Genomic DNA, 26533 nt, shown 5'->3' on the forward strand with positions numbered 1-26533 from the left:
AGATACAGGATAAAGGGGATTAACGTTTAGTTCCAGATAAAGTCCGATTAAAGATAGTCCGAGAGTTTCCAGTGAGGTAGACAGTAGCTCAGGTTCGTAGGCCCACATACCAATAATCTTTTCCAAGTACCTGCCTAAATCGCCTACAATGTCACCAGGACAACAGACCTTCTTGGTCAGATCAAGAACCCTACACTTACAACTGGGACTTCAAAATGGCGCCAAACTGGCCCTGTGTATTGTCCCATTAGCTTAGTTCTGGTAAAGACTTAGTTCTGGTGAAGTACAGTATTTTGATTACCTTCCTTGACAGCGCATCTCCAGCCGTCTGAAGAAGGGTCTCGACCCGAAACGTCACCCATTGCTTCTCTCCAGAGATGCTGCCTGACCTGCTGAGTTACTCCAGCATTTTGTGATACCTTCGATTTGTACCAGCATCTGCAGTTACTTTCCTACACAACCTATCCAGGCTATACAGATTAAGCTCTGATTTCTGCATTTCCATTCTAGCCCAGGGGTTATAAAGTTTCTGAGAATGTTAAAACCTGCGCGAGATAACCACGTATGAGGTGTTTGCGCAGCAATCAACCAGAAAACAACAGGTCAAAAATTAGGCAAATTACACCTCCATAGAGTTCTGATGGCAAGAGTGAAAGCTGGGGGTTAAAGTTCAAAACTTTATAAGTTAAACATTAAAATCTATCTGACACGAGGTCGCACTAGTTTGGAATCGCAACCGTGTTTTCATGAATGGGTTCAAATGCACGTGATTTGTTCGCTATTTTTTTCAATTGTGACACCATTGTACAACCATTTTCACAAACTACTCTTTAGACTCGTTGTTCTTGGGAGCCGGAGCGTTATCGCCTCAGACACAAACCTCGGAGACGATGGTGGAGGTGTACTGGTCCTGACTGTACTCCCATCCATCCAAACACGGCTCCTCTTCGATCCCGGACACGTTGAGGAGATCTGGGTCTGGAAACACCCCCGAGAGGTTCCTGATCACATCCAAGCGGTAGCGACTGCATTGTCTGTACTGGTCTTGGGTTCCTGGCACCAGTGGAATGGTTCTGTTCATCCAGGCTTGGCTGAGGTTGAGATTCCCGGGAATCAAGCAGCGATGCGCTGGGGTATCCCCGATGAAAACGATAGACAATCCGCAGAAACCGTTTGGGAAAATGCTGGCGCTCAGGAGAAAGAAAATCATCTTCTGAAAGGGTCCCCATTCTCCCAGGAAGGCGACAATGTCCTCGTAATTCCGCATTACAATTGCAGCGGTGGTGCACTCGGCTACTTTCTTCCGGAGGTCTGCAACAACTGACCAGGGGAGGGCGGACTTGAACTGCAAATAGGTCCTCCTTCCATTGCTTTCACTATAATTAGCATTGTAAGGTATTCAACTACGGACCTCCCCTATAATGTACAAAGCAGACTTCCCACTTTCAGAAGAACTAACCCTCGCCTCTCACAAAGCCACACAACATGCAATGCAAAACATCATGTGTAGGGAGTAACTGCAGTTCACACGTTAATAAAGATTTTTTTGTTCTTTATTGAGTTGTTTACAAATAGTTTGTGTATCACAGATAAATATATAACAGTATAACAGTATAACAGAGCTTTATTTGTCATTCGGTACCGAGGTACCGAACGAAACTACAAAGCAGTCATAAAAAAAAGAACACAAGACACATGACCCCAACACAAACGTCCATCACAGTGACTCCAAACACCCCCTCACTGTGATGGAGGCAACAAAACTTCCACTCTCTTCCCCACGCCCACGGACAGACAGCTCGTCCCCGACCGACCCGCACAGTCCCTGCGGCCGAATCGCACCGGGCGCTGAAACGTCTCGCGGCCGAGCCGGGCGATGAAAGGCCCCGCGACCAAGCCTTGCGCAGCTAAGTCCCGTGGTCGAGCCGCACCGGGCGATGTTAAGTCCCGCGGCCGAGCTGCACCAGCGATGAAAAGTCCCGCGGCCGAGCTGCACCGGGTGATGTAAAGTCCCGCGGCCGAGCCACACCGGGCGATGTTAGGCCCCGCAGCCGAGCTGCACCGGGCACTGTTAAGTCCAGCGGCCGAGCCGCACCAGCGATGTAAAGTCCCGCGGCCAAGCCGCACCGGGCGATGAAAAGTCCCGCGACCGAGCCGCACCGGGCACTGTTAAGTCCAGCGGCCAAGCCGCACCGGGCGATGTAAAGTCCCGCGGCCAAGCCGCACCGGGCGATGAAAAGTCCCGCGGCCAAGCCGCACCGGGCACTGTTAAGTCCAGCGGCCAAGCCGCACCGGGCGATGTAAAGTCCAGTGGCCGAGCCGCACCGGGCGATGTTAGGCCCCGCAGCCGAGCCGCACCCCGCGCCGTGAGGAAGAGAAAAGTTTCCCCCACCCCCCCCACCACCCCCCCACCCACACCACCACCCCCCACACATACACAACCAAAAAAAATATACAAAAACCATCCCAACACCGACACACAACAAAAAAAAAGGAAAAAAGACGAACAGACTGCTAGCGAGCCGCAGCCGTTAGGCGCCGCCACTTCCGCTTATGTGTGTGTGTGTGTGTGTGTGTGTGTGTGTGTGTGTGTGTGTGTGTGTGTGTGTGTGTGACAGACACAAAGTATGTGTGTATATATATATATATATATATAAGAACTCACACACTGCATCACGAAACTATATTTGTATGTGTGAGTGTGTAACGTACATGCAGTATATATTTATATATAAATCTATCTATAACTTTTTGTTCTTTATTAAGGTGTTTACGGAGTACTGTTTGCACTACTGCAAGTAAGAATTTCATTGTTACACACACATATATATACAGATACATGATACAAATAATTTAGCCGAGTATGAAAGCACATATATGTGTGTGTGTGTGTAACAATACAATGCCACTGGAAATAAATGGGTCTACTGTGGATAGGGTGAGCAGCTTTAAATACCTGAGAGTCCACATCAAAGAGGATTTGACAGGGACAACACACTTTGCCACACTGGTGGGTAAGGCAAGGCAGCGCCTTTACCACCTCAGACAGCTGAGGAAATTCAGAGTGCTCTGAGGATCCGTCAATGCTTCTACTTTGGGGCTGTAGAGAGCATCCTGTCCGGCAACATCTCAATCTGGTTTGTGAACTGCTCTGCCCAGGGCAGGAAGGCCCTGCAGAGAGTAGTGCATTCGGAAGAACGCACCATGGGAACTACACTCGCCCCCCTGCAGGACCTATACATCAGGAGGTGCAGATCAAGAGCAAGCAAGATTATGGGGGACCCCTACCACCCCAGCAATGGACTGTTCCAGCTGCTACGGTCAGGCAAACGCCTCCGCTGTCATGCTGTGAAAACGGAGAGGATGAGACGGAGTTTCTTCCCACAGGCCATCAGGACTGTTAACTATTATAACTACAGGGACTAAATGTTTTTTCTGTATTCATTTTAATTTTTATGCTGTAATTGTAATTTTTTTGCACAATCCACAGGCATTGCCACTTTCATTTCACTACACATCTTGTATGTGTATGTGACAAATAAACTTGACTTGACTTGACTTGACTTGACTAATGTGCTGGTACAGTTTCAGTATTAAATGCAGAGACGATGTAGTGCATCCTAGTGGCCATGTTGGATAATACATCTAATTAGCAACTGGTTGACCTTGTGACCTTGTCATGTGCCCTTTGGTGGGATTTGTGTGCAGAACAGTGGAGGCAGAAAGACAGTTTTTGGTCCTGATCTATTTTGTGAACATCTGCAAACATCTTATGCCTTTTGACAGCATCGTCGGTATGTGTTGCAATGTTTAATGTTTACTTATGTTTGGAATTCGTTATTTTAGATAGAATGTTTATTTACAGTGTTATTGTAGCATGTTTGCAATAAGTGTATTTCTGATTTCTACGCCTTTTTGTGCTTGTAGTTTCACAGTTTCCCTATTCAATAAATCTGTGGACAAAAGAATTTGCGTCTTTAGAGTCTTGATAAAGGAAGGTGGTTAAGCTGACTATCAAGATATACATATATATATACATGTAAAAACAATAAAAACATCCAGCATCTGTGGTGGGGAGTGGACAGGAATTTTATTTTTATTTTTATATATCAAAAGATACTTTATTCAAGTAATAAATATTTACAAAACATCTTCTTTTCAACAACTCCATCCGATATTCCCGGAGGTTACACATTCAATGCAGATATACATTTCCAATTTTACACAGAATCCCTTATTTGGAGGGGTGTCTCCACCACACCCTGCCCCCCATGTCCAGCAGCGGAAGGACCCTAGACTGTGGTCTTCCCCCACAGAGCCTTGGCGTTGGCTGCACCAAGCTTCAGTGCGTCCCTCAGCACGTACTCCTGCAATCTGCAGCGGGCCAGTCAGCAACATTCCCCGACGGACAGCTCGCTCTGCTGGGAGGTCAACAAAGCTCGGGCAGACCAAAGAGCGTCTGTGAAGAGGTGGGCAACCGTCTCCTCTCCATAGCAGCTGTCCCGAGGGCAGCGAGCGCTGGTAGTGAGGTTCCGGCGGTGCAGGAAGGATCTGACTGGGAGGGCTCCCCTCACCGCCACCCAAGCCAGGTCTTGGTGCTTGTTGGTGAGTTCTGGCGATGAGGCATTTTGCCAGGCAAGCTGGGCAGTCTGCTCTGGGAACCACGCCACAGGATCCATGGAGTCATTCCCCTGCAGTGCCTGCAGGACGTTCCGTGCTGGCCACTGCCCGATGGACTTGTGGTCAAATGTGTTGGTCCGGAAGAACCTTTCCACGAGCGACAGATGGTGCGGCAATGTCCAGCTGACTGGCACATTGTGTGGCATCTGCGCCAGGCCCATCCTTCGCAACACCGGGCACAGGTAGAACCTCAGCAGGTAGTGGCACTTGGTGCCCACGTGCCTTGGTTCTATGCTCCACCTGATGCAGCCACACACGAAGGTGGCCATCAGGATGAGGGCGACGTTGGGCACGCTTTTACCCCCGTTGTCTGCCGACTTGTGATGATTACCCATTTTGCACAAACGCTGCTACCTGACCCACTGAGTTCTCCCAACAGTTTAACTATTTTACCCCACCTTTCTGAACATGGATCCCATCCAATGAATGAATGAGTAAATTCTATATTCTGCACTCTGTATCTTCCCCTTTACTCCATCTTTTGGACTTGAGTTTGACTTGATTCTACTTATGTACAGTATATCTGATCTGTGTGAATAGCATGCATGACAAAGTTTTTCGCTGTACCTCGGTACATGCAACAATAGTAAACCTAAGCCCAGATGCAGACCTTTCTAGACTGAAATATCCCCAAAATTCAGAGCAACAGGCCAAATAAAATACTCAACAAAAGGACACAAATTAGATTAACTCAGCGGTTTATGCAGCATCTCTGGAGAACATGAATAGGTGACTTTTTGGGTTTGGATCCTTCCTTGAAGGGTCACGATTCAAAACATCACCTATCCATGTTCTCCTGAGATACTGCCTGATCCGTTGAGTTACTCTAGCACTTTGTGTCCTTTTGTGTAAACCAGCATCTGCAGTTCTTGATCCCTAACGTCACATATTCCTTTTCTCCAGAGATGCTGCCTGACCCGCTGAGTTACTCCAGCTTTTTGTGTCTGACTGCAGTTCCTTGTTTCTACTAAGCTGTCAACAATGTAAACAAAAGAAACTGCAGATGCTAGTTTACGAAAAATGACACAATGTATGTAGGAAGGAACTGCAGATGCTGGTCACAGTGGAGCAGACGAAATGTGTAGGAAGGAACTATGACTATTGATTTCTCTATCTTCAAGTCACCCTTTCCTTCTCTCTCCATCCCTCCCCCATCCTATTTCTACTAGTTTCACCATCTTCCTTATTAATTTTACTCCTTTGCGTGTCTAGTTGTCACCTTCCCTTCAGCCAACACTGAACCATTCTACATTTCCTTGATCATCATCTGCTTTGATCTGTTCTTTTCAAACCGTACATGTTCTTTATGGCCTTCCATATCTCGTTTCCCTCTCCCCTTACTCTCAGTCTGAAGAAGGGTTTCGACTCGAAACATCACCCATTCCTTCTCTCCAGAGATGCTGCTTGTCCCGCTGAGATACTCTAGCATTTTGTGTCCATTTTCGGTGTAAACCAGCATCTGCAGTTCCTTCCTATACTCTAAGCTTTTGATTCATTGACCTTCATCAGTCAAGATACTGAGTGTAGAAGTTGGGATGTTATGTTAAAGTTGTACAAGACATTGCGAGGCCTTCTTTGGAGGATTTGGTGTGCAGTTTGTGTCCAGCATTCTGCGTCTATGCATAATGTATGCAAGTTGTTACACAAGTAATTACCTGATCCAACATTCGGGGTTAACTGCTGTGGGCAGTGTCTTGCTCCAGGTATTTACCTTGGTGACAATAGTACTGTTCCTTGCTGTGCACCCATCCATCCAGACACGGATCCTTCTCAATCTGCGAGACATTGAAGAGATCCGGGTCAGGAATTGTCAAGGACAGGTTCATTATCGATTCCAACTGGTAGTGTCTGCACCGGCTGTACTGGACTTCGTTTCCCTTTTGAACCAAGGGGATCGCTTTGTTCATCCAGGTTTGGCTGAGGTTGAGATTCCCGGGAATCAGACAGACATACTCGGGGATAACTCAGATGAAAGCGATGGACAATCCGCAGAAACAGTTGGGGAAGATGCTGGTGCTCTGGAAAAGGAGGATGGGGCTTTGGCAGGGTCCCCAATCCCCCAGGAAGGCTGTAATTTCCTCGTAATCCCGCATGTTAGTTGCACCGGCAGCCACCTGCTAACTCGCTGTCTACAAGCTGGAACAAATATCTGCTGGGAGACGAGAGAGCAATCCAATTTAATTTCCAATAATTTACTTCCAAAACATGTATTTAAATCTACTCGCAACTCCACCTTATCTTGCTAATTTGCCTGTGATTACAAGTGGAAGGTTAAATTTGTGTTTAATTTTCTTGTTGCAGCAGTGACGAATTATTAAGCTTTTAGTGCTTTGCTGCATAAGACCCACAAACCCGTCATACTTACAATTGTGCATAGGATAGACACACAATGCTGGAGTAACTCAGCGGGTCAGGCAGCATCCCTGGAGAAAAGGAATAGGTGACCTTTCGGGATAAGACCCTTCTTCGGACTTTTCTTTACAATTGTGTGTCAATTTGTTGACTCTAGACTGCATTGCAAATGCCATGCATTTGTAGTCATGCAGTGTACTTATTTGCCAAAGCTGAGAGAGGGATGAATCAGGATCAGCTCAGTGTGAAAGCTTTAACCACCAATTTGCCGCTTGCTTAAACTGTGGACGGACAAGGAACTTTTTGTGTGGTAACTCACGGTCAAAACAATTTTAAATCAAGGAAACAAAAAAAACCCTAAAGTTGTTAACAAAAGAACAAGTGCTGGAGGAACTCAGTGGATTAGGTTTAGGTTTGTTATTGTCATGTGTACCCAGGCAAATTTAAAATGTTGTGGAATTGCAAATAAGAACTCCATTGTTCTTTCTGGGAGATATGACAATAAAACACTCTTGCCTCTTGACGTCTCTTGACTTGAAGTTCCACTGTTCGCATCCTTGTACCACCTTCTTTATCACCTCTTCCCTAGCCAACAATGGACCATTATGGGCTCGACCCTTCCTTGGTCATCTGTTGCCAGCCCAGCTTTGTTCTGGTCTTTTCCTTCCTCCCCTCTACTTTCAGTCTGAATAAGAGTCCAGACCCAAAACATCACCCATCCTTTTTCCTCCAGAGATGCTGCCTCCAGCACTTTGGAGTTACTCCAGCACTTTGTGTCTATCTACAGTTGAAAAGCTTTGCTTTGCCTGCTGTCCAATCAAATTAGATAGTACTACACATGAATACAATCCAACCAAACTCAAGAACAACAGGTAGATGGTGGTGCAGCGGTAGAGTTGCTGCCTTGCAGCGCCAGAGACCCGGGTTCAATCCTGACTATGAGTGCTCTCTGTACGGAGTTTGTACATTCTCCATGTGGCCACGTGGGTTTTGTCTGGGTGTTCCGGTTTCCTCCCACACTCCAACGATGTGTAAGAATAATAAACAATTAATTATCTTGCTCATCGCAGCTGTTCAAAGGTCTTTTACTGTCATGTGTACCAATTAAGGTGCAGCGATATTTGATTTACATTACAGCTATACTAAAAAAAGTAACAAGACACAACTACATAAAAGTTAACGTAAACATCCACCACAGTGGAATGGTCAGCGAGTGCTGGTCAGTACAATGGGCAACATTGATTTAATGGTCCAAAGACCTCATTCTATGCAGGACTTAAAATCTATAATGCAAATACAAAAATGTGTAAATAGAAAACAAAGTCATTCAACACTTGTATTTCATTATGCCATCCATGGCTAACATTTTTCCTTCTTGTGAACCAATGGACAGCATTAACTTCAATCTGTAATCTTTCACAAATTCCATTTTCATTTTCCATTGAAGGCTATTGATAATTAAGAATATGAATACAATTTTAAAGTTTGTTATTCAATGATTACTCATGATTATTGCCATTTAAAATATTAATCTATATCTCTGAATTAGAGCCTCATAACTTACACATAAAAAAATATTTGTTCTACCAAGGAAGAAATATTAAGCAAAAGTATCTTGCTGAAGTGAATAAAGTGCAGCAAAACTAAATACCATCAATATCAGCGGAAATCAAACTAATCAATATCAAGAAGGGGACACAAGAATGCAGATGCTGGAATCTTGATCAAAACACCGAGTGTTGGAGTAACTCAGTGGGTCAGCCTGCAGAGAATGGACAAATGTTGATTTGGGTCAGGACCTTTCGTTTAGTTTAGTTTAGACATGTAGCGCAGATACAGGCCCTTTGACCCACCGAGTCCATGCCGACCAGCAATCCCCGTACACTAGCACTATCCTACACGCTAGGGATAGTTTACAATTTTTACCGAATCCAATTAACCTACAAACCTGTATGTCTTTGGAGTGTGGGAGGTAACCGGAGCACCTGGGGAAGTCACAGGGAGAACATACAAACTCCGTATAGACAGCACCCGTAGACCGGATTAAACCCGGGTCTCTACCCACATTCCAAAGATGTGCAAGTTTGCAGGTTAATTGGCTTAAGTTAAATTGCCCCTGGTTTGTAGGACATAAAAGTAGTGTATGGGTGATAGATGGTCGGCGAGGACTCGTTGGGCTGAAGGGCCTGTTCCTACGCCGCATCTCTAATCTCTAAATTCTGATATCCAGAGCCTTTAAGTGTACAGCTTTGTATCTCAGAAGAGTAGCTGGGGAATGGTTTCCCTCAAACATGGACAAAAAAAGCTGAAGTGCAGAATGAAGGCAAAGGTGAAATCTCAACAACATTTTACTGAGTAAGAAACCAAGGAGCTCTGGTAAAACTGAAGTCAATGGAAACCAAGGAAAACACACTATTGACGTCACGCAAAAGGATGATAGTGGTTGTTGGCAATCAGTCATATCAACTCAGTGGGAGTGACTGACGTACTCATTGTTCATTGTTGAAACAGTAGAGTTTTAATGTGTTCAAATTGCAAAAAGTAGATGAAGCTCCTCTTGTAGAATAAATGAATCCATCTAGTCTTTTACAGTGGTCCCTGAGTACTGTAGTTGTATTGCGAGACATATATTGACTTGAGATAATGTTGCTCTGTGACGCATCCCCCAAAAGAAGATGTTTGCAATTTCTCCTACGTTGCGATATTACGGCCACAGCCAAGTCCAATCTGTTGCTTCTTAATGACCATCAGGTTTTTCACCCGTTTCGTTTTTATCAGAACTGTCTTGATTGCTGCAAGGAGTTCTAAATTTGAAGCTGCAACCAAAAGGAAACCATTTAAAGGAGTAAAACCATTAAAAGGAGCAAAGATTAGCAAGTGTTCCTAACAAGTTTCAGAGAAATGTGGATGCAGCGCAGACCATCACGCAAACCAACCTCCCTTCTATTGACTCCATCTACACTTCACGCTGCCTCGGCAAGGCCAGCAGCATAGTCAAGGACCAGGCTCACCCCGGTCACTCCCTCTTCTCCCCCCTCCCATCAGGCAAAAGTTACAGAAGTGTGAAAATGCACACCTCCAGATTCAGGGACCATTTCTTTTCAACTGTTATCAGGCAACTGAACTGACCTCTCACCAACTAGAGCGATCCTCACCTACCATCCAGCTCAGTGGAGACCCACGGACTCTCCTTAATTGGATTTTATGGACTTTATCTTGCATTAAACTTTATTCCGTTCATCCTGTATCTACACTGTGGATGAAGGAACACTAAAGTTCAATGAAGGAAGTGAGGTTGATGTTATCCAAATGGACCCCCCAAAAAGTTTTTGCTGAAGTTCTGCATCAAAGGCTTGTCACCATCGAAAACATTAAATCGCAGAAGAAACTGACATTTGACAGCACGGGGCCTGTACTCGCTGGAGTTTAAAAGGATGACCTGGGACCTCTGAAACTTATTGAACAGTGAAAGGACTGGATAGAGTGGATGTGGAATGTTTCCACGAGTGGGACAGTCTAGGACCAGGGGTCATAGCCTCAGAATAAAAGGACGCACAATTAGACAGAATTTGAGGAGGAATTTCTCGTCAGAGGGTGGTGAATCTGTGGAATTCATTGCCACAGAAGGCTGTGAAGGCCGTCAATGGATATTTTTAAGCAGGAGATTGACAGATTCTTGATTAGTACGGGTGTCAGCGGTTATGGGGAGAAGGCAGGAGAATGGGTTTGAAGGGGAAAGATAGACCAGCCATGATTTAATGGTGGAGTAGACACGATGGACCAAATGGCCTAATTCTGCTTCTGGAACTTAACTTTTGAACTGTTTGAGACACTCGACAATTCTCCTTATTAATTATATTCCTACCCCACCCCCCTACCCTCTCTGCAAGTTAAAAGTAATTTCTTTCCCCTCTTTTCCAATTTTGACAAAGGATCTTCAATTTGAAACGTTACTCTTTTGCTTTCCACTGATGCCGCCTGGCCTGCAGAGTAATTTAACATTCTGCTTGTACTTCAAATTTCCAGCATCTGCATTCAGTTAGTTCGAATTCTTCACTAATTACCACGGGAAATTAGCACAGTTTTCTCCAACAAAATATAGACGAGAGAAAACAAAATAGAAATAAAGACTGAAATAAAGTGAAGGACTGAAGTGAAGTGAAAGACTGAACTGAAAGAAAGGAAGGACACAAAATGCTTGAGTAACTCAGCGGGTCAGGCAGCATCTCTGGAGAAAAGGAATAGGTGGCATTCCTGCATTGGGACATTTCTTCACACTGAAATAAAGTAGGTTAAGGGTGGCACAGTGGCGCTGCTGTAAATTTGCTACCTCATAGCGCCAGAAATCTAGATTTCGACCCTGACCTCAGGTGGTGCCTGTGTGGAATTTGCACGTTTTCTCCGTGACTGCGTGGGTTTCCACCGGGTGCTCTGGTTTCCTTTCAGATCTCAAAGACATGCGGGTTTGCAGGTTAATTGGCATCTGTAAATTGCCACTCATGTGTAGGGAGTAGATGAGAAAGTGGGATAACATGGAACTAGTGTGAATGGATGAATGATGGTCAGCATGGACACGGTGGGCTGAAGGACCTATTTCCATGCTGTATCTCTAAACTAAGACCGTTGGAGTATGCATGCACATGAACATGGATTAGCTTGATAGTATGTCCAGTTTTGGTGCTTTATTCTGCCTGCAGTTCTCAAATTACATATCCATGTAAGTTTACAATCGTGGAACCTGTCCATTAAGACTATTTTTTTGTCCACATAATTTTTTTTTGAATATGTTGAAAATAATAGAATGGTCCATAGAAAAGAGGAACGTATGGAAACGATAAGAAAATCAACTACATACAGTACTTACCACTTGACATCCTGCATCTGGTCAATGGTTTCCAGAAGAGGACTATTGATCGTTTCAGGCAGAAACAAGACTAGAACTGCCGACAGGATTGTTAAACCTCCCATTAAAATGAAGGGCAGAAGTTCATTATAAGCTCCTGTGAAGATATACACCACAAAGTTTGTAATGTTGCAAGTAGATGTTGTTAGACTCACAACTTCTATCAACAAGAAGATAAAGACTTTGCGGGGGGGGGGGGGGGGGGAATGCCACACACGCAGAGTCCCCACTATACCTTTTTGAGGAAGGATGTGCTGGCGCCGGAGAGGGTCCGAAGGAGGTTTACAAGAATGATCCCAGGAATGAGTGAGTTAACATATGATGAGCTTTTGATGGCACTGGGCCTCGCTGGAGTTTAGAAGGGTGAGGGGGGACCTCATTGAAACTTATCGAATAGCGCAAGACTTGGATAGCCTTCACAGATACAGCACGGAAACAGGCCCTTTGGCCCACCGAGTGCACAATGACCAGCGATCACCCTCTACACTAGCTCTATCTACATCCCCTTCATTTTGTATGTGTATAGTGATTGTAATAGAGTCATAGAGTGATACTGCGGAAATAGGTGTCCTTCGGCCCAACTCGCCCACACCGGCCAACAATGTCTACACTAGTCCCATTTGCATGCGCTTGGTCCATATCCCTCCAAACATGTCCTATCCATGTACCTGTCTAATTGTTTCTTAAATGATGGGATAGTCCCAGCCTCAACTACCTTCTCTGGTAGCTTGTTCCATACACCCATCACCCTTTGTGTGAAAAGGTTACCCCCTATTAAATCTTTTCCCCTTCACCTTGAACCTATGTCCTCTGGTCCTCGATTCCCCTACTCTGGGCAAAAGACTGTGCATCTACCCGATCTATTTTTCTCATGATTTTGTATACCTCTATAAGATCTCCCCTCATCTTCCTGCGCTCCATGAAATAGAGACCCAGCCTACTCAACCTCTCCCTGTAGCTCACACCCTCTAGTCCTGGCAACATCCTCGTAAATCTTTTCTGAACCCTTTCAAGCTTGACAATATCTTTCCTATAACATGGTGCCCAAAACTGAACACAATATTCTAAATGCGGTCTCACCAACGTCTTATACAACTGCAACATGACCTCCCAACTTCTTTACTCAATATTCTGACTGATGAAGGCCAAAGTGCCAAAAGCCTTTTTGACCACCTTATCTACCTGCGACTCGACCTTCAAGGAACCATGCACCTGTACTCCTAGATTCCTCTGCTTTACAACACTCCCCAGAGGCCTACCTTTTACTGTGTAGGTCCTGCCCTTGTTCGACGTCCCAAAATGCAACACCTCACACTTTTCTGTATTAAATGCCATCAACCATTCCTCCGCCCACCTGGCCAAGCGATCCAGATCCTGCTGCAATCTTGCACGCCCATCTTCACTATCTGCAAAACCACTAACTATTGTATCATCAGCAAACTTGCTAATCTTGCCCTGTATGGTCTCATCCAAATCATTGATGTAGATGACAAACAGAACTGACCCAGCATCGAACCTTGAGGCACACCACTAGTCACAGGCCTCCAGTCTGAAAAGCAACTTTCCACCATCACCCTCTGCTTCCTTCCATGGAGCCAATTTGCTATCCATTCGGTTATCTCTCCTTGGATCCCTTACAATCTCACCTACCATGCAGAACCTTGTCAAATGCCTTACTGAAGTCCATGTACGCAACATGTAATCATGTATAGACTTTCTGCTGCCTGGATAGCATGTAACTACAAAGCATTTCACTGTACCTCGGTACACGTGACATTAAACTATACGAAACTAAAATAAACTAAACTAAACAAAACTCAACTAAACTAAACTAAAAAAAACTGAAGTAAACAAAGCTAAACTATAAGGGAGAATATTCAATCTAATCTATGCCACGTTATAGAATATTGTGCCAGGTTTATTGACAAAGCCTGTAACTTTCCAAATATAGAGTAAAACTTTAACTCTTGTCTTACCGAGGTAAACAAAATATGGAGAGATGATGCTGCCGGTTCTGGAGGCCATGGTGCTCACTCCGACGCCCATGTTTCTGACCACAGTTGGGTAGAGCTCCGCAGTATAGACATACACAATGGAGAAGGCAGAAGTAATAACAAATTTTCCGACCATGACCAGTGTTGTGGTAAGTGCTGAAAAATCTAGTAAAACCATGTGCAAAGATAAACCTGTTAAAGGATACACAGATGCACAAGAAACAGCTTTGATAATCAATAGACACATGTTGCTTTTGTTGGGAGTGTGCATGTCTTGCATCTTGCATCAGTTTTGCCAGGGGTGCTTTGTGAAATGTTTAATTTAGTTTATAGTTGAGAAATACGGCGTGGAAACAGGCCCTCAGGCCCACGGAGACCATGCCAACCAGCGATCCCCGCACACTAGCACTATCCTATGCACACTAGGGACAATTTACAATTTTACCAAGCCAATTAACCTACAAACTTGTACGTCTTTGGAATGTGGGAAGAAACCGGAGCTCCCGGAGAAAACCCATGCAGATCACGGGGGAAAAGGACAAACTCCGTTAAATAAGCGCCAACAGTCAGGATCAAACCGGGGTCTCTGGAGATAAAAGGCAGTAGTTCTACCGCTGCATCACTGTGCCACCCTACACCATGCCTGCCAGTCTGAAGAAGGGTCTCGACCCTATTCCTTTTCTCCAGAGATACTGCCTGACCCGTTGAGTTACTCCAGCATTTTTTGTCCACAGTGTAAACCAGCATCTGCAGTCCCTTTGTACACATTTTGTTCCCTTCCTTTGATTGCATCCTGCTCCAAACTTCCATGGCAGCCAATGTGGACATTCTCCTTGAAGCCTTCACCCTGGCCGTGTCAGTGACCAGTGTTGGCCTGCATCTTTTTCCTTTAGTCTACCTGCGCCATCACCCAATTTGAACCCTAATTCCCCTGTCTCATGGTCACCAATTAAGCTTCAAACCCGCATCCGAATGTGGGGGGAAACCGGAACATCCGGAGAAAACCCTCCCGCGGCCACAGGAGAACGTGCAAACTCCATACAGACAGCACTCGTAGTCAGGATCGAACCTGGGTTTCTGGCGCTGTAAGGCAGCGGCTCAACCGCTACACCACCGTGACACATTTCCTGTTCTTTAGTTTTATTGAATAGAAAGTCACAACAGCACATCCATCTTATCTAATATGCCCTCCTGAAGCTTACAAACCAATGGTATGAATATTGAATGCTCCAGTTTTAAGTAATACCCCCCACCACCCATTCTATCTTTCCTGTGGCCCCCACCCTTATATGCACCCGTTTCACCCACTATCTCGTCCTCATTCCCACCCTCCATCCCCTTCCACCCACGTCCATCCCTCTGCCTAAAACCTTTTGTCTCATTTTCATCTCTAGCCTTTGTCCACCTATCTGCTAATCAAACCTCCCTCCCGCATATCCACCTATCACCTGCCCCAACACTCCTTTTCCAACTTTCTTTCCCCCTTCTGCAATTAGTCTGAGGAAGGATCCCAACCCGAGACGTAGCCTATCCACAAATAATCCACAAATTCCAGCCACAAATACTGCCTGACCTGCTGAGTTTCTCCGGCACTTTATGTGCCTAATGTGTATTAGCCAGCACCAGCAGTTCCAATAAGGTATCCACACCTTATTGCACCAGTTCTAAGTTCAAATTTACTGCCACAAAATATTACATAAAAGGCATACTCTCTGAAATGACAATTATAGATGCAGTATATTAACTTACCTGATGGTACAAGCTGGATGAAGAAAAGAACTCCGCCTCCAAGAAAAAGTGCTCCTGAAAGGCTGACCCTGCGGCTAAGTCTCTGGAGAAGAAGCCAGGTGGCTGTGTAGGCTGGAACTTCAATGGCAGCAGAGAAGAAGCAGTTCAAATAGGCATCACCGTTGAGGTTTGGTGTGCTCAAAGATAGACCATAGTACTCAATTGATAGAATCATCCTGTAACATAACAATACACAAGAGTCTAATCCACCATTCATTTATGGCCGATCTATCTTTCCCTCTCAACCCCATTCTTCTGCCTTCTCCCCATAACCCTTGATACCGGTACTAATCAAGTATCCGTCAATCTTCACCTTAAAAGTGCCCAATGATGGCCTCCATAGCCATCTGAGGCAATGAATTCCACAGAATAACCACAATCTGACTAAAGATATTCCTCCTCATCTCCTTTTATTTTGAGAACTGAAAGCAGTGCTTTTTTGCATACATAATCATACTTTCGGGATGTTAACTGAGCTTTTAATGCTACATTCTTCAAAGATAACATAAAAAGCCCCAATTTACGATCAAATTTTGAAAAAGCCTCGTCTTTCATACTCACCACACAAGGAAGTTTATAATTGTGATGGCTCGGATATTACTGGTTTTCACCAAGTGTATTATTGTATGAGATATTACACTTTTAGCCTTCATTTCTTCCAGCTGAAAGGAAATGGGATTCAGTGTTAATGTTTAGGAATACAGCGTAGAAACAGGACTATTGGCCCACTGAGTCCACGACGACCATTGGGAGCCACTCTAAGGGACCGTTCGCGCAGACCAAAAGTGGCCTGCAGTGGCACGAATGGTGGAGGATGCCTTCAACTTCGCTTCACCAAGCCGATCCTGCAACACTGCCAGGGCCCTGTGAGACCGCACCTGGAGTATTGTGTGCAATTTTGGTCTCCTAATTTGAGGAACGACATTATTGCTATTGAGGGAGTGCAGCATAGGTTCACCAGGTTAATTCCCGGGATGGCGGGACTGACATATGATGAAAGAATGGGTCGACTGGGCTTGTATTAACTGGAATTTAGAAGGATAAGAGAGGATTTTATAGAAACATATAAAATTCTTAAAGGATTAGACAGGCTAGATGCAGGAAAAATGTTCCCGTTGTTGGGGGAGTCCAGAGCCAGGGGTCACAATCTAAAAATAAGGGGTAGGCGATTTAGGACTGAGATGAGGAAAAACTTCTTCACCCAGAGAGTTGTGAATCTGTGGAATTCTCTGCCACAGAAGGCAGTGGAGGCCAATTCACTGGATGTTTTCAAGAGAGAGTTAGATTTGGCTCTTAGGGCTAACGGGATCAAGAGATATGGGGAAAAAGCAGGAATGGGGTACTGTTTTTGTATGATCAGCTATGATCATATTGAATGGTGGTGCTGCTTTGAAGGGCCGAATGGCCTACTCCTGAACCTATTCTCTGTGTTTCCATGGCAGCGGGCCTTTATGGCCAGCTTGACTCTGAAAATGGCACCAAAACCTGGCGACGCATATTGACTTAATAGACTATTTGGATACACTTTGTACTTAATCTAAGATTGTGCTTATGTACACTGATACTTTACTGAACTGTATGCAAATAATTAATTTCACTGTACCTCACTCAGTACATGTGACAATATTGAACCATTGAACACTAATTCTATCTTATCCCACTTTCTCATCCACCCCCTACACATCAGAAGCAACTTTTAGGTCTATTAACATACAAACCCACACGTCTGGGAGGAAGCTGAGACATTCGGAGGAAACACACAGTCACAGGATAATGTGCAAACTCCACACAGGCAGTACCCGAGGTCAGGATTGAACCCGGGTGTCTGGTGCTGTGAGGCAGTGGTTCTACCATCTGGACCACTGTGCCACTCTCAATGCCAAACAATAATAATTCTTCTCCATTGTCAGAGTGAGGCTAAATGCAAATTGGAGGAACAGCATCTCATATTTCGCTTGGGCAGCTTACAGCCCAGTGGTATGAATTTGATTTCTCTAACTTCAGGTAGCCACAGCATTCCCTCTCTCTCTATCCCTCCCCCATCCAAGTCGCACCAGCTTCTCGTTTTCACTTAACAAATAGCTAAAAATGGCCTGTTTCCTTTATCATCGTTACTTTTTTGCATATCTTTCATTCATTGTTCTTTATCTCTCTACATCATCAACTATAACTCTCGTTTCCCTTATCCCTAACCAGTCTGAAGAAGGGTCTCGACCCAAAACGTCACCCACTCCTTCTCTCCAGAGATGCTGCCTGTCCTGCTGAGTTACTCCAGCTTTTTGTGTCTATCTTCGGTTTAAACCAGCATCTGCAGTTCCTTCCTACACATTAATTCTTGTGAGATAGGTTTAGATTTATTATTGCCACATGTATTGAGCTAGAGTAAAAACCTTTATTTTGCATGTTATCCAATCAAATCAGATAATACTACACATAAATACTATCAAGCCAAACTCAAGTGCAATAGGTCGAGCAAAGGGAAAGATACAGAGTACAGAATATAGTTCTCAGCATTGTAGTGCATCAGTTCCAGAGACAAAGTCCAATAGCTTATGTAACAGATAGACACAAAATGCTGGAGTAACAGCAGGTCAGGCAGCATCTCTGGAGAAAATGAATAGGTGACGTTTCGGGTCGAGACCCTTCTTCAGAAGCTTGATAACAGGTGAACTTAAAGCAGTTGAAATGTGTAATAAGGAACTGCAGATGCTGGTTTAAACCGATGACAGAGACAAAATGCTGTAGTAACTCAGCGGATCAGGCAGCATCTCTGGAGAGAAGGAATGGGTGACATTTCGGGTCAAGACACTTCTTCAGACTAGAGTCAAGTGAAAGGGAAACGAGAGATATGGACAGTGTTGTAGAGAAATATAGAACAAATGAATCAAAATATGCAAAAAAGTAACGATGATAAAGGAAACAGGCCATTATTAGCTGTTTGCTAGGTGAGAACAAGAAGCTGGTGCAATTATATCTCTCAATTCCTTTTCCCTGACTCCAGTCTGAAGAAGGATCTCAACACGAAACATCACCCATTCCTTCTCTCCAGTGATGCTGCCTGTCCCGCTGGGTTACTCCAGCATTTTGTGTCCATCTTTGAACTTAAAACGTGCTTTGGTTCAGTTTTTGTACAGGGCTCAAAGCAGTGTTTTTGTTCAGTGATTATGTTCAGTAGCCTGATAGCAGAGGGGAGAAGTTGTTCTTATGTCTGGTGGTGTACACTTTCAACGTCAGTATCTACTGCCTGATGGGCACGGGAGAAGAAAGAATGTCCAATTATCAAATGGTAGAATTTACAAAGATATGAGTAATTTGTTTCCACTCTTCAAAACCAGAGGTCAAGGGTTAAAGGCAAGGAGGAAAATATTTAATTCGAACCTGAGGGGCATCTTTTTCACACAAAGGGTGGTGGGTGTATGAAATGAGCTGCCGGAGCAGGTCGTTGAGGCAGGTACTATATCGCAACGTTTAAGAAACATTTCGACAGCTACATGAGTAGGACAGGTTTAGAGGGACAAGGGCCAAACGCAGGCAGGTGGGACCAGTGTAGATGGGGCATGTTGGTCAGTGCGGGCAAGTTCATAAGTGATAGGAGTAGAATTAGACCATTTGGCCCATCAAGTCTACTCCACCATTCAATCATGGCTGATCTATCTCTCCCTTCTAACCCCATTCTCCTGCCTTTTCCCCATAACCCCTGACACCCATACTAATCAATAATCTATCCATCTCTGCATTAAAAATATCCATTGACTTGGCCTTCACAGCCATCTGTGGCAATGAATTCCACCTATTCACCACCCTCTGACTAAAGGAATTTCTCCTCATTTCCTTTCTAAAGGTGTGTCCTTTTATTCTGAGGCTGTGGCCTCTGGTCCTAGATTCTCCCACTCGTGGAGACATCCTCTCTACATCCATTCTATCCAGGCCTCTCATTATTCGATAATCATGATTTATTGTTGATCTCACAATTTTGCATGCAGTATAACTCTTGTGGCTCATTTACATTCACAATTAGTTCTGAATGGATCCTGATTCTGGTCTCAGGATCCGCTCTGAATTACAAGTGACTTGTACAGTGGTTTCAGCTACTTTCACATTCTGTTGTATTCTGTCTGCATAATACCTAGTTACAGTTAATAATGTAATTGCAGAATTAGTATACATCTTAATCCAAACCAAATGTTACTTTGCAGCTGTGATGCGGAATAAATGGCCTGTGTGATTCACTTTGCTTATTCATTAACCTGTACGATAAACTTGGACTGCAAACAGTGGTTTACAATGTAAGTGTTGGGTGTAAAACTTCCAGCTTATTGATGGTGTGCCAGCACATAGTTCAAGCTGCTAATGCAAGCCCGCAATGAAGATTTCTTTTCAGACCACATCACATTATTTCCGATCCTTATATTCCGCTTGGGTAGCTTACAAACCAACGGTATGAACATTGAGCGTAGGAAGGAACTGCAGATTTAGTTTAATTTAGTTTGGTTTAGAGATACAGTGCGGAAACAGGCCCTTCGTCCACCGATTCCGCACCTACCAGCGCTCCCTGCACACTTACACTATCTTACTCACACATGGGACAATTTACATTTATACCAAATCTAATTAACCTCCAAAACCTGTACGCCCTGGGATTGTGGGAGGAAACTGGAGCTCCCGAGGAAATCCCGCGCAGGTCACGGGGAGAACATGCAAACTCTATATAGACAGCACCTGTAGTCAGGATTGAACCCGGGTCTCAGGCTCTGTAAGACAGCAACTCTACCGCTGTGCCACCGTGATGATTTATACTGAAGATTGCACAAAATGCTGGAGTAACTCAGTGGGCCAGGCAGCATCTCTGGAGAAAAGGAATAGGTGATGTTTCGGGTCGGAAGCCTTCTTCAGACTTTTCTCCGGAAAAGATGCCTGACCTGCTGAGTTACTCCAGCATTTTGTGTCTATCTTTGGTATGTACATTGGATGCTCTAATTTTAGGTAACCAACCTACCAACCTACACACACACACCCTCTCCTATCACCCCTTCACATTTCTTGCCTCTTCTAACCCTATCTCACACTTGCTATCTTTTCATCTCTGGCCGTTGTCCAACAATCTGCCTTTGAATCCCCAATCCCCTCATTTGCATCCATCTATGACTTGCTAGCCTTTATCCTACCCCCCCCCCCCACCCCCCCGCCATCACTTTTTGAGCTTTGTTCGCGCTACTCCAATCAGTCCGAAGAAGGATCCTGATCTGAATTGCCACCTGAGCTTGTTCTCTAGAGATGCTGCCTAGCCCGCTGAGTTACTCCAGCACTTTGTGTCCACTTCTGTTCCTGGCTCAGCTGCCATCATGGGTTATAGGGAGACAAAACATTATTTTTACATGACGTCATATTGTGAATTTCACCATTTAAAAGGAGTTATGCAAGAATTTAATTTAGTTTATTTTAGAGATACAGCGTGGAAACAGGCACATTGGACCACAGATTCCGCGCCGATGAACGATCGCCGCAGACTAACAGAATCCTACACACATCAGGGGACAATGTACAATTTTACCAAAGCCAATTAATCTACAAACCTTCTTTGGAGTGTGGGAGGAAACCAGAGATCCTGGGGAAAACCCACGAAGGTCACGGGGAGAATGTACAATCTCCGTACAGACAAGCACCCATGGTCAGGATCGAACCTGCGTCTTTTGCACTGTGAGGCAGCAACTCTACCGCTGCGCCACCGTGCCGCAAAGATTATTGAGATCTGATTTAAAAGGTATGTGGTGTGTGATCCTAACTATGGTATCGGGAGCATGCTGATACCAGGAATAGCTACACAAGCAATGTGTAATCAGATGTACCTAAGCACCAACAAAGGAATCTCCTGATTTAGGTCCATGCCCACTGAACGATCAGGTCAAAGTTGGATAGAGGTGAAAAGTGGTCTGTCCATTTCCTCCCGCAGCTGCGTCCAGGTCTGCTATGTCCCCCCAAAACTTTGTCTTCTGTGGAGTTCTCCCTCTTCTTTGTTCCCCGGGAAGTGGAAGCCATGCCCAGCTGAAACTGTTCTGCATCTTCATAAGTTCATAAGTGATCGTAGCATAATTAAGCCATTCAGCCCATCATGTCTACTCCTCCATTCAATCATGGCTGATCTACCTCTCCCTCCTTGCCCCATTCTCCTGCCTTCTCCCCATAACCCCCGATACGTGTACTAATCAAAAATCTATCTATCTCTGCCTTACAAATATCCATTGACTTGGCCTCCACAGCCTTCTGTGGCAATGAATTTCACAGATTCACCACTCTCTGACTATAGAAATTCTTCCTCATCTTCCTAAAGGAACGTCCTTTAATTCTGAAGCTGTGCACTCTGGTCCTAGACTCCCCCACTAGTGGAAACATCCTCTCCACATCCACTCTATCCAATCCTTTCACTATTCGCAACTAGCAAACGCATCTATTTGCATCTTGCAGCTCCTACATAATTTTGTCCATGTTCTCGCTCGCCAACTGCTCCCATTCACTCATTGACCAAATTACCTTACTTACAGCTCACCCCCATGGTCACCCTGGTTTTCCACTATCAGAGACATTCCCCCAACCAATCCCCCATCCCACCCCATTCTCCCGGCACCTTAAGCATTTTTGTAGACTTTGTAAAACTGGACTACAAAATGCCTCATATCAGCGAAAGTCTCCCGTATTGATATTTGCAGCAAAATACAAAGACCTGAATCAACACTTTAACTCCCTTCCCATTCCCACATTGACCTTTCTGTCCTGGGGCTCCTCCCCATGCAAATTGGAGGAACAGCACCTCATATTTCGCTTGGGCAGCTTACAACCCAGCGGTATGAACCTAGATTTCTCTACATTCAAGTAACCCCCTGCATATCCTCTTTCCCTCCCCCCTAAGATAGACACAAAAATTGGAGTAACTCAGTGGGACAGGCAGCATCTCTGGAGAGAAGGAATAGGTGACCTTTCGAGTCGAGACCCTTCTTCAGACTCCGTTTCGGGTCGAGACCCTTCTTCAACATCACCCATTGCTTCTCTTCAGAGATGTTGCCTGTCCCGCGGAGTTACTCCAGCTTTTTGTGTCTATCTTTGGTTTAAACCAATATCTGCAGTTCCTTCTTACACATCCCCCCCCCCCCCCCCCCCCCAGTTGTCCCTCTAGTTCCACTGTTCTCATCGTATCCCTTTGTTATCATCTCTTCCCCAGCCAACGATGGGCAGTTATGGGCTCCACCTTTCCTTGGTCATCCATTGTCAGCCCTGATTTGTTCTGGCCTTTGCCTACCTCCAGTTCCCCCCACCCCTACTTTCAGTCTGAAGAAGTGTTTCGACCCAAAACGTCACCCATCCTTTTTCTCCAGAGATGCTGCCTGACTCGCTGAGTTACTCCAACACTTTGTGTCTATCTTCGATCTGAATAAATCTCTGTTCTTCTCGTGAGCCGTCTAATTAACAAGAGTCAAGAATGTTTTATTGTCATGTGTCCCAGATAGAACAATGAGGAGGCTCATTGAGGAGGCGCTGTGAACTGTTTGCGTGCTACTGTATGTTTCTTTTTTTTTCCTTAGTACCTAATCAGATGTACAGCACTTTGGTCAACGTGGGTTGTTTTTAAATGTGCTATACAAATAAAATTGACTTGACTTGACTTGACTATGTAACTGTGTATCTGCCGCTAAAATACAGCTTATTTTGAACCAACTCCACAAAATAAAACCTCGTTAAGATTAAGATCGGGTTAAAGTGAAATGTTTAGAGCAAAACTTAACCAGATTTTAGAAATTGATTGACCTTTAACATTCCCTCAGTCACCAAATACCATGACAAGTAAACAGACATTAACGGACTCAATGACCAAATGGAAAATAAAAGCAGTATTATGTGTCGATACCTCAAGATCATTGAAGAGTACAGTTGGAGGAGTGATGCCATTTTTCTTTGCAATGTGTTGGATTATTGCTTCAGCCTCCTGTATCCGTCCTTTGAACAAAAGCCAGCGTGGGGATTCAGGCACTAACCTAAAAGCAAGAAAAAAATATTATATTTTTATGAAGAGGAGAAGATAGATCAGCTAAGTTTGAATGGCGGCGTAGACTTAGTGGGCCAAATGGCCTAATTCTGCTCCTATCACTTATGAAGCACGGTGGCACAGCAGTTGAGTTGCTGCTTTGCAGCGCCAGAGACCCGGGTTCGATCTTGACTACGGATGCTGTCTGTATGGAGTTTGTACATTCTCCCTGTGACCATGTGGGTTTTCTCCAGGTGCTTGGGTTTCCTCCCACACTCCAAAGATGTAGAGGTTTGTAAGTTAATTGGCTTCGGCAAAATTGTAAATTGTCCCTAGAGTGTCGGATAGTGCTAGTGTACGGGGTGATCGCTGGTCGGTGCGGACTCGTGGGCCGAAGAGCCTATTTCTGCACTGTATCTCTCAACTAAACTAAACTAAACTAAACAAAAACACGCCAATCAGATAAAGTATGAACACTGTGCTATTATCACAGAGGCCAGGGATTTTACAAAAGGCATTTTGTTTTGAAGGTTCTGCAGCCAAGTTGTGAACTTTTGCTCGATGTTGTTCAAAATTTAAGTAGCTATTTGTTCAAGTGCAACTGGTAAGAAACTGTCAACATATATGGAAGTATAATTGTGTCCTTGATTGAGACAAGAACCAAAGATTTCTGCACATTCAGAAGAAAATATGAAAGGAGAAATCTGCTAGTCTTTTGGGCGGTACGATGGCGCAGCGGCAGAGTTGCTTCATTACGACGCCAGAGACCTGGGTTCAATCCTGACCACAGATGCTGTCTGTACAGAGTTTGTACGTTCTCCCGCGTGGTCATTCTCCGAGATCTTCGGTTTCCTCAGGTTTGTAGGCTAATTGGCTTGGTATAAATGTAAATTGTCCCTAATGTGTGTAGGATAGTGTTAGTGTGTGGTGATCCCTAATCGGCGCGGACTCGGTGGGCAAAAGGGCCTGTTTCCGCGCTGTATCTGTAAAGTAAACTAAACTGAACTTTACTAAATGGCTACAATTCAAGCAAGATCATACTTGTGGCTGACTGGCCTCACGTGACAGGAAGAAATCAGCAGATTGTCAAGTATTTACTTTCCTCTTCCATGGCCCTGACGGAAAGACTGTTTCCTGTCTCATTATTGCACGAGATGAGATGAACTAACTTAGCAGAGACCAGTGGTTGAAGGTGGACATTTCATTGTGTGTTTTATTGCAAGAAACTATCGGTGTTTATGTTTATCTTTACATTTCACCCGCCCACTGGGCAGATTATCAAGAGAGTCAGGAGTCGAGTTTATTGTCATATGTACTAAACTGAACAATGATATTCTTACTTGCAGCTGCACAACAGAATATGTAAACATAGTACTCTTCAAACAATAGAATAAACAAGAAAAGTTCATATATCTAAAAAAAACTGCAGATGCTGGTTTAAATCGAAGGCAGACACAAAATTCGAAATCGAAGGTAGACACAAAATAGACACTCTGTCCCTCTCTTCTCCTCCCCCTCCCAGTTCTCCCACTAGTCTTCCTGTCTCCTACTACATCCTATCTTTGCCCCGCCCCCTCCCCTGACATCAGTCTAAAGAAGGGTCTCGACCCGAAACGTCACCCACCCCTTCTTTCCAGAGATGCTGCCTGATCCGCTGAGTTACTCCAGTATTTTGTGTCTACCTTTTATATATATATATATAATATATATATATATATGTTTTATTTATTTATATATATATATATATATTTATATATACTGTATGTGTTTGTGTGTATACACACATATATATATAAAGTTTACATATATATGAACTTTTTCTCATTCATTATATAATATAGTATAATGTATACACACCACACACACATATAAATGTACACACACAAACACATACATATATATATATATATTCACATATATATTTGCAGATATACAAAAAAGTGTATACATATATATACATATGCACATACATACATACTGTACATACACATAAAACAAACAATAATAGTGCATAAAGACAAAACCAACGGCAATATTCAAAAACATCTGATTTATTTTTGTGGTTATCGTGTGGTCAATTACAAAATTCATATTTGCAAAGAGAACAAAAAGTAAGCGATATGTAATGGATCTTGTTAGGCCCAACCTATTCAGACCTCTCATCGCAAATACATTTCACAATAACAGGGCTCATTTTCCTAAAAGACCAATTAAAATAAGTAGAGACGCACAAAAGTAGGGAAACTTTTTTAATCTCTTTCCTCGACGGAGATGTAACTATTTTCGCATCGTATCTCCGTCTGCACTGCGGCCTAACATCGTGGAGCTGGCGGCCTCTTGCTGGGGATTGACCTCAGAAGCTCCAACCACGGGAGCCTGCAGACTTAACATCATGGAGCTCGCGGTCCCTTGGTTAGGGACCGACTTCCGGACTTCCAAGCCGCAGGAGCTTCGACCTCCCTGACGTGGGAGCTTCAATTGCAGGAGCTTCGATCGCTGGTTGTGGGAGCTTCAATCTCCCGGACTACGGGTGGTTTGACTGCCCCGACAGCGAGAAAAAAGGAGGAATGAAGATAAGACTTTATTGCCTTCCATCACAGTGGGGAATGTGGTGGAGCCGCTGTGGTGGATGTTTATGTTAATTTTTATGTCGTTGTGTGTCTTGTTGCCTTTTTTTGGTATGACTGTATGTCAAAATCAAATTCTTTGTATGTTGCTAAACATACTTGGCTAATAAATTAATTACGATTACATTCAAGTCATCCACAGTGTACAGATACAGGATAAAGGGAATAAGGTTTA

General features: G+C 44.2%; 2 protein-coding genes across 2 annotated transcripts in view; both read right to left on the reverse strand.

Moving 5' to 3' along the window:
• LOC144600022 (organic cation/carnitine transporter 2-like) overlaps positions 1-1389 on the reverse strand; it is a 40200-nt gene extending 38811 nt beyond the window's left edge. The window contains 2 exon segments of the mRNA XM_078411346.1: positions 881-1359; positions 1362-1389. Of these exon segments, the coding sequence (XP_078267472.1) occupies positions 881-1359; positions 1362-1389 (507 nt within the window).
• A 6729-nt stretch (positions 1390-8118) lies between these two features.
• Positions 8119-26533, reverse strand: part of LOC144600021 (organic cation/carnitine transporter 2-like) — a 47415-nt gene continuing 29000 nt past the window's right edge. Inside the window, exons 5-10 of the mRNA XM_078411345.1 lie at positions 23615-23741; positions 16279-16379; positions 15679-15893; positions 13912-14094; positions 11897-12032; positions 8119-9848 (exon numbers count right to left, since the gene is read on the reverse strand). Of these exons, the coding sequence (XP_078267471.1) occupies positions 9770-9848; positions 11897-12032; positions 13912-14094; positions 15679-15893; positions 16279-16379; positions 23615-23741 (841 nt within the window). The 3' untranslated portion in view covers positions 8119-9769. The remainder of the gene's footprint in view (positions 9849-11896; positions 12033-13911; positions 14095-15678; positions 15894-16278; positions 16380-23614; positions 23742-26533) is intronic.

Source organism: Rhinoraja longicauda, chromosome 14, assembly GCF_053455715.1.
Source record: "Rhinoraja longicauda isolate Sanriku21f chromosome 14, sRhiLon1.1, whole genome shotgun sequence".
Taxonomy (NCBI): Eukaryota; Metazoa; Chordata; class Chondrichthyes; order Rajiformes; family Arhynchobatidae; genus Rhinoraja; species Rhinoraja longicauda.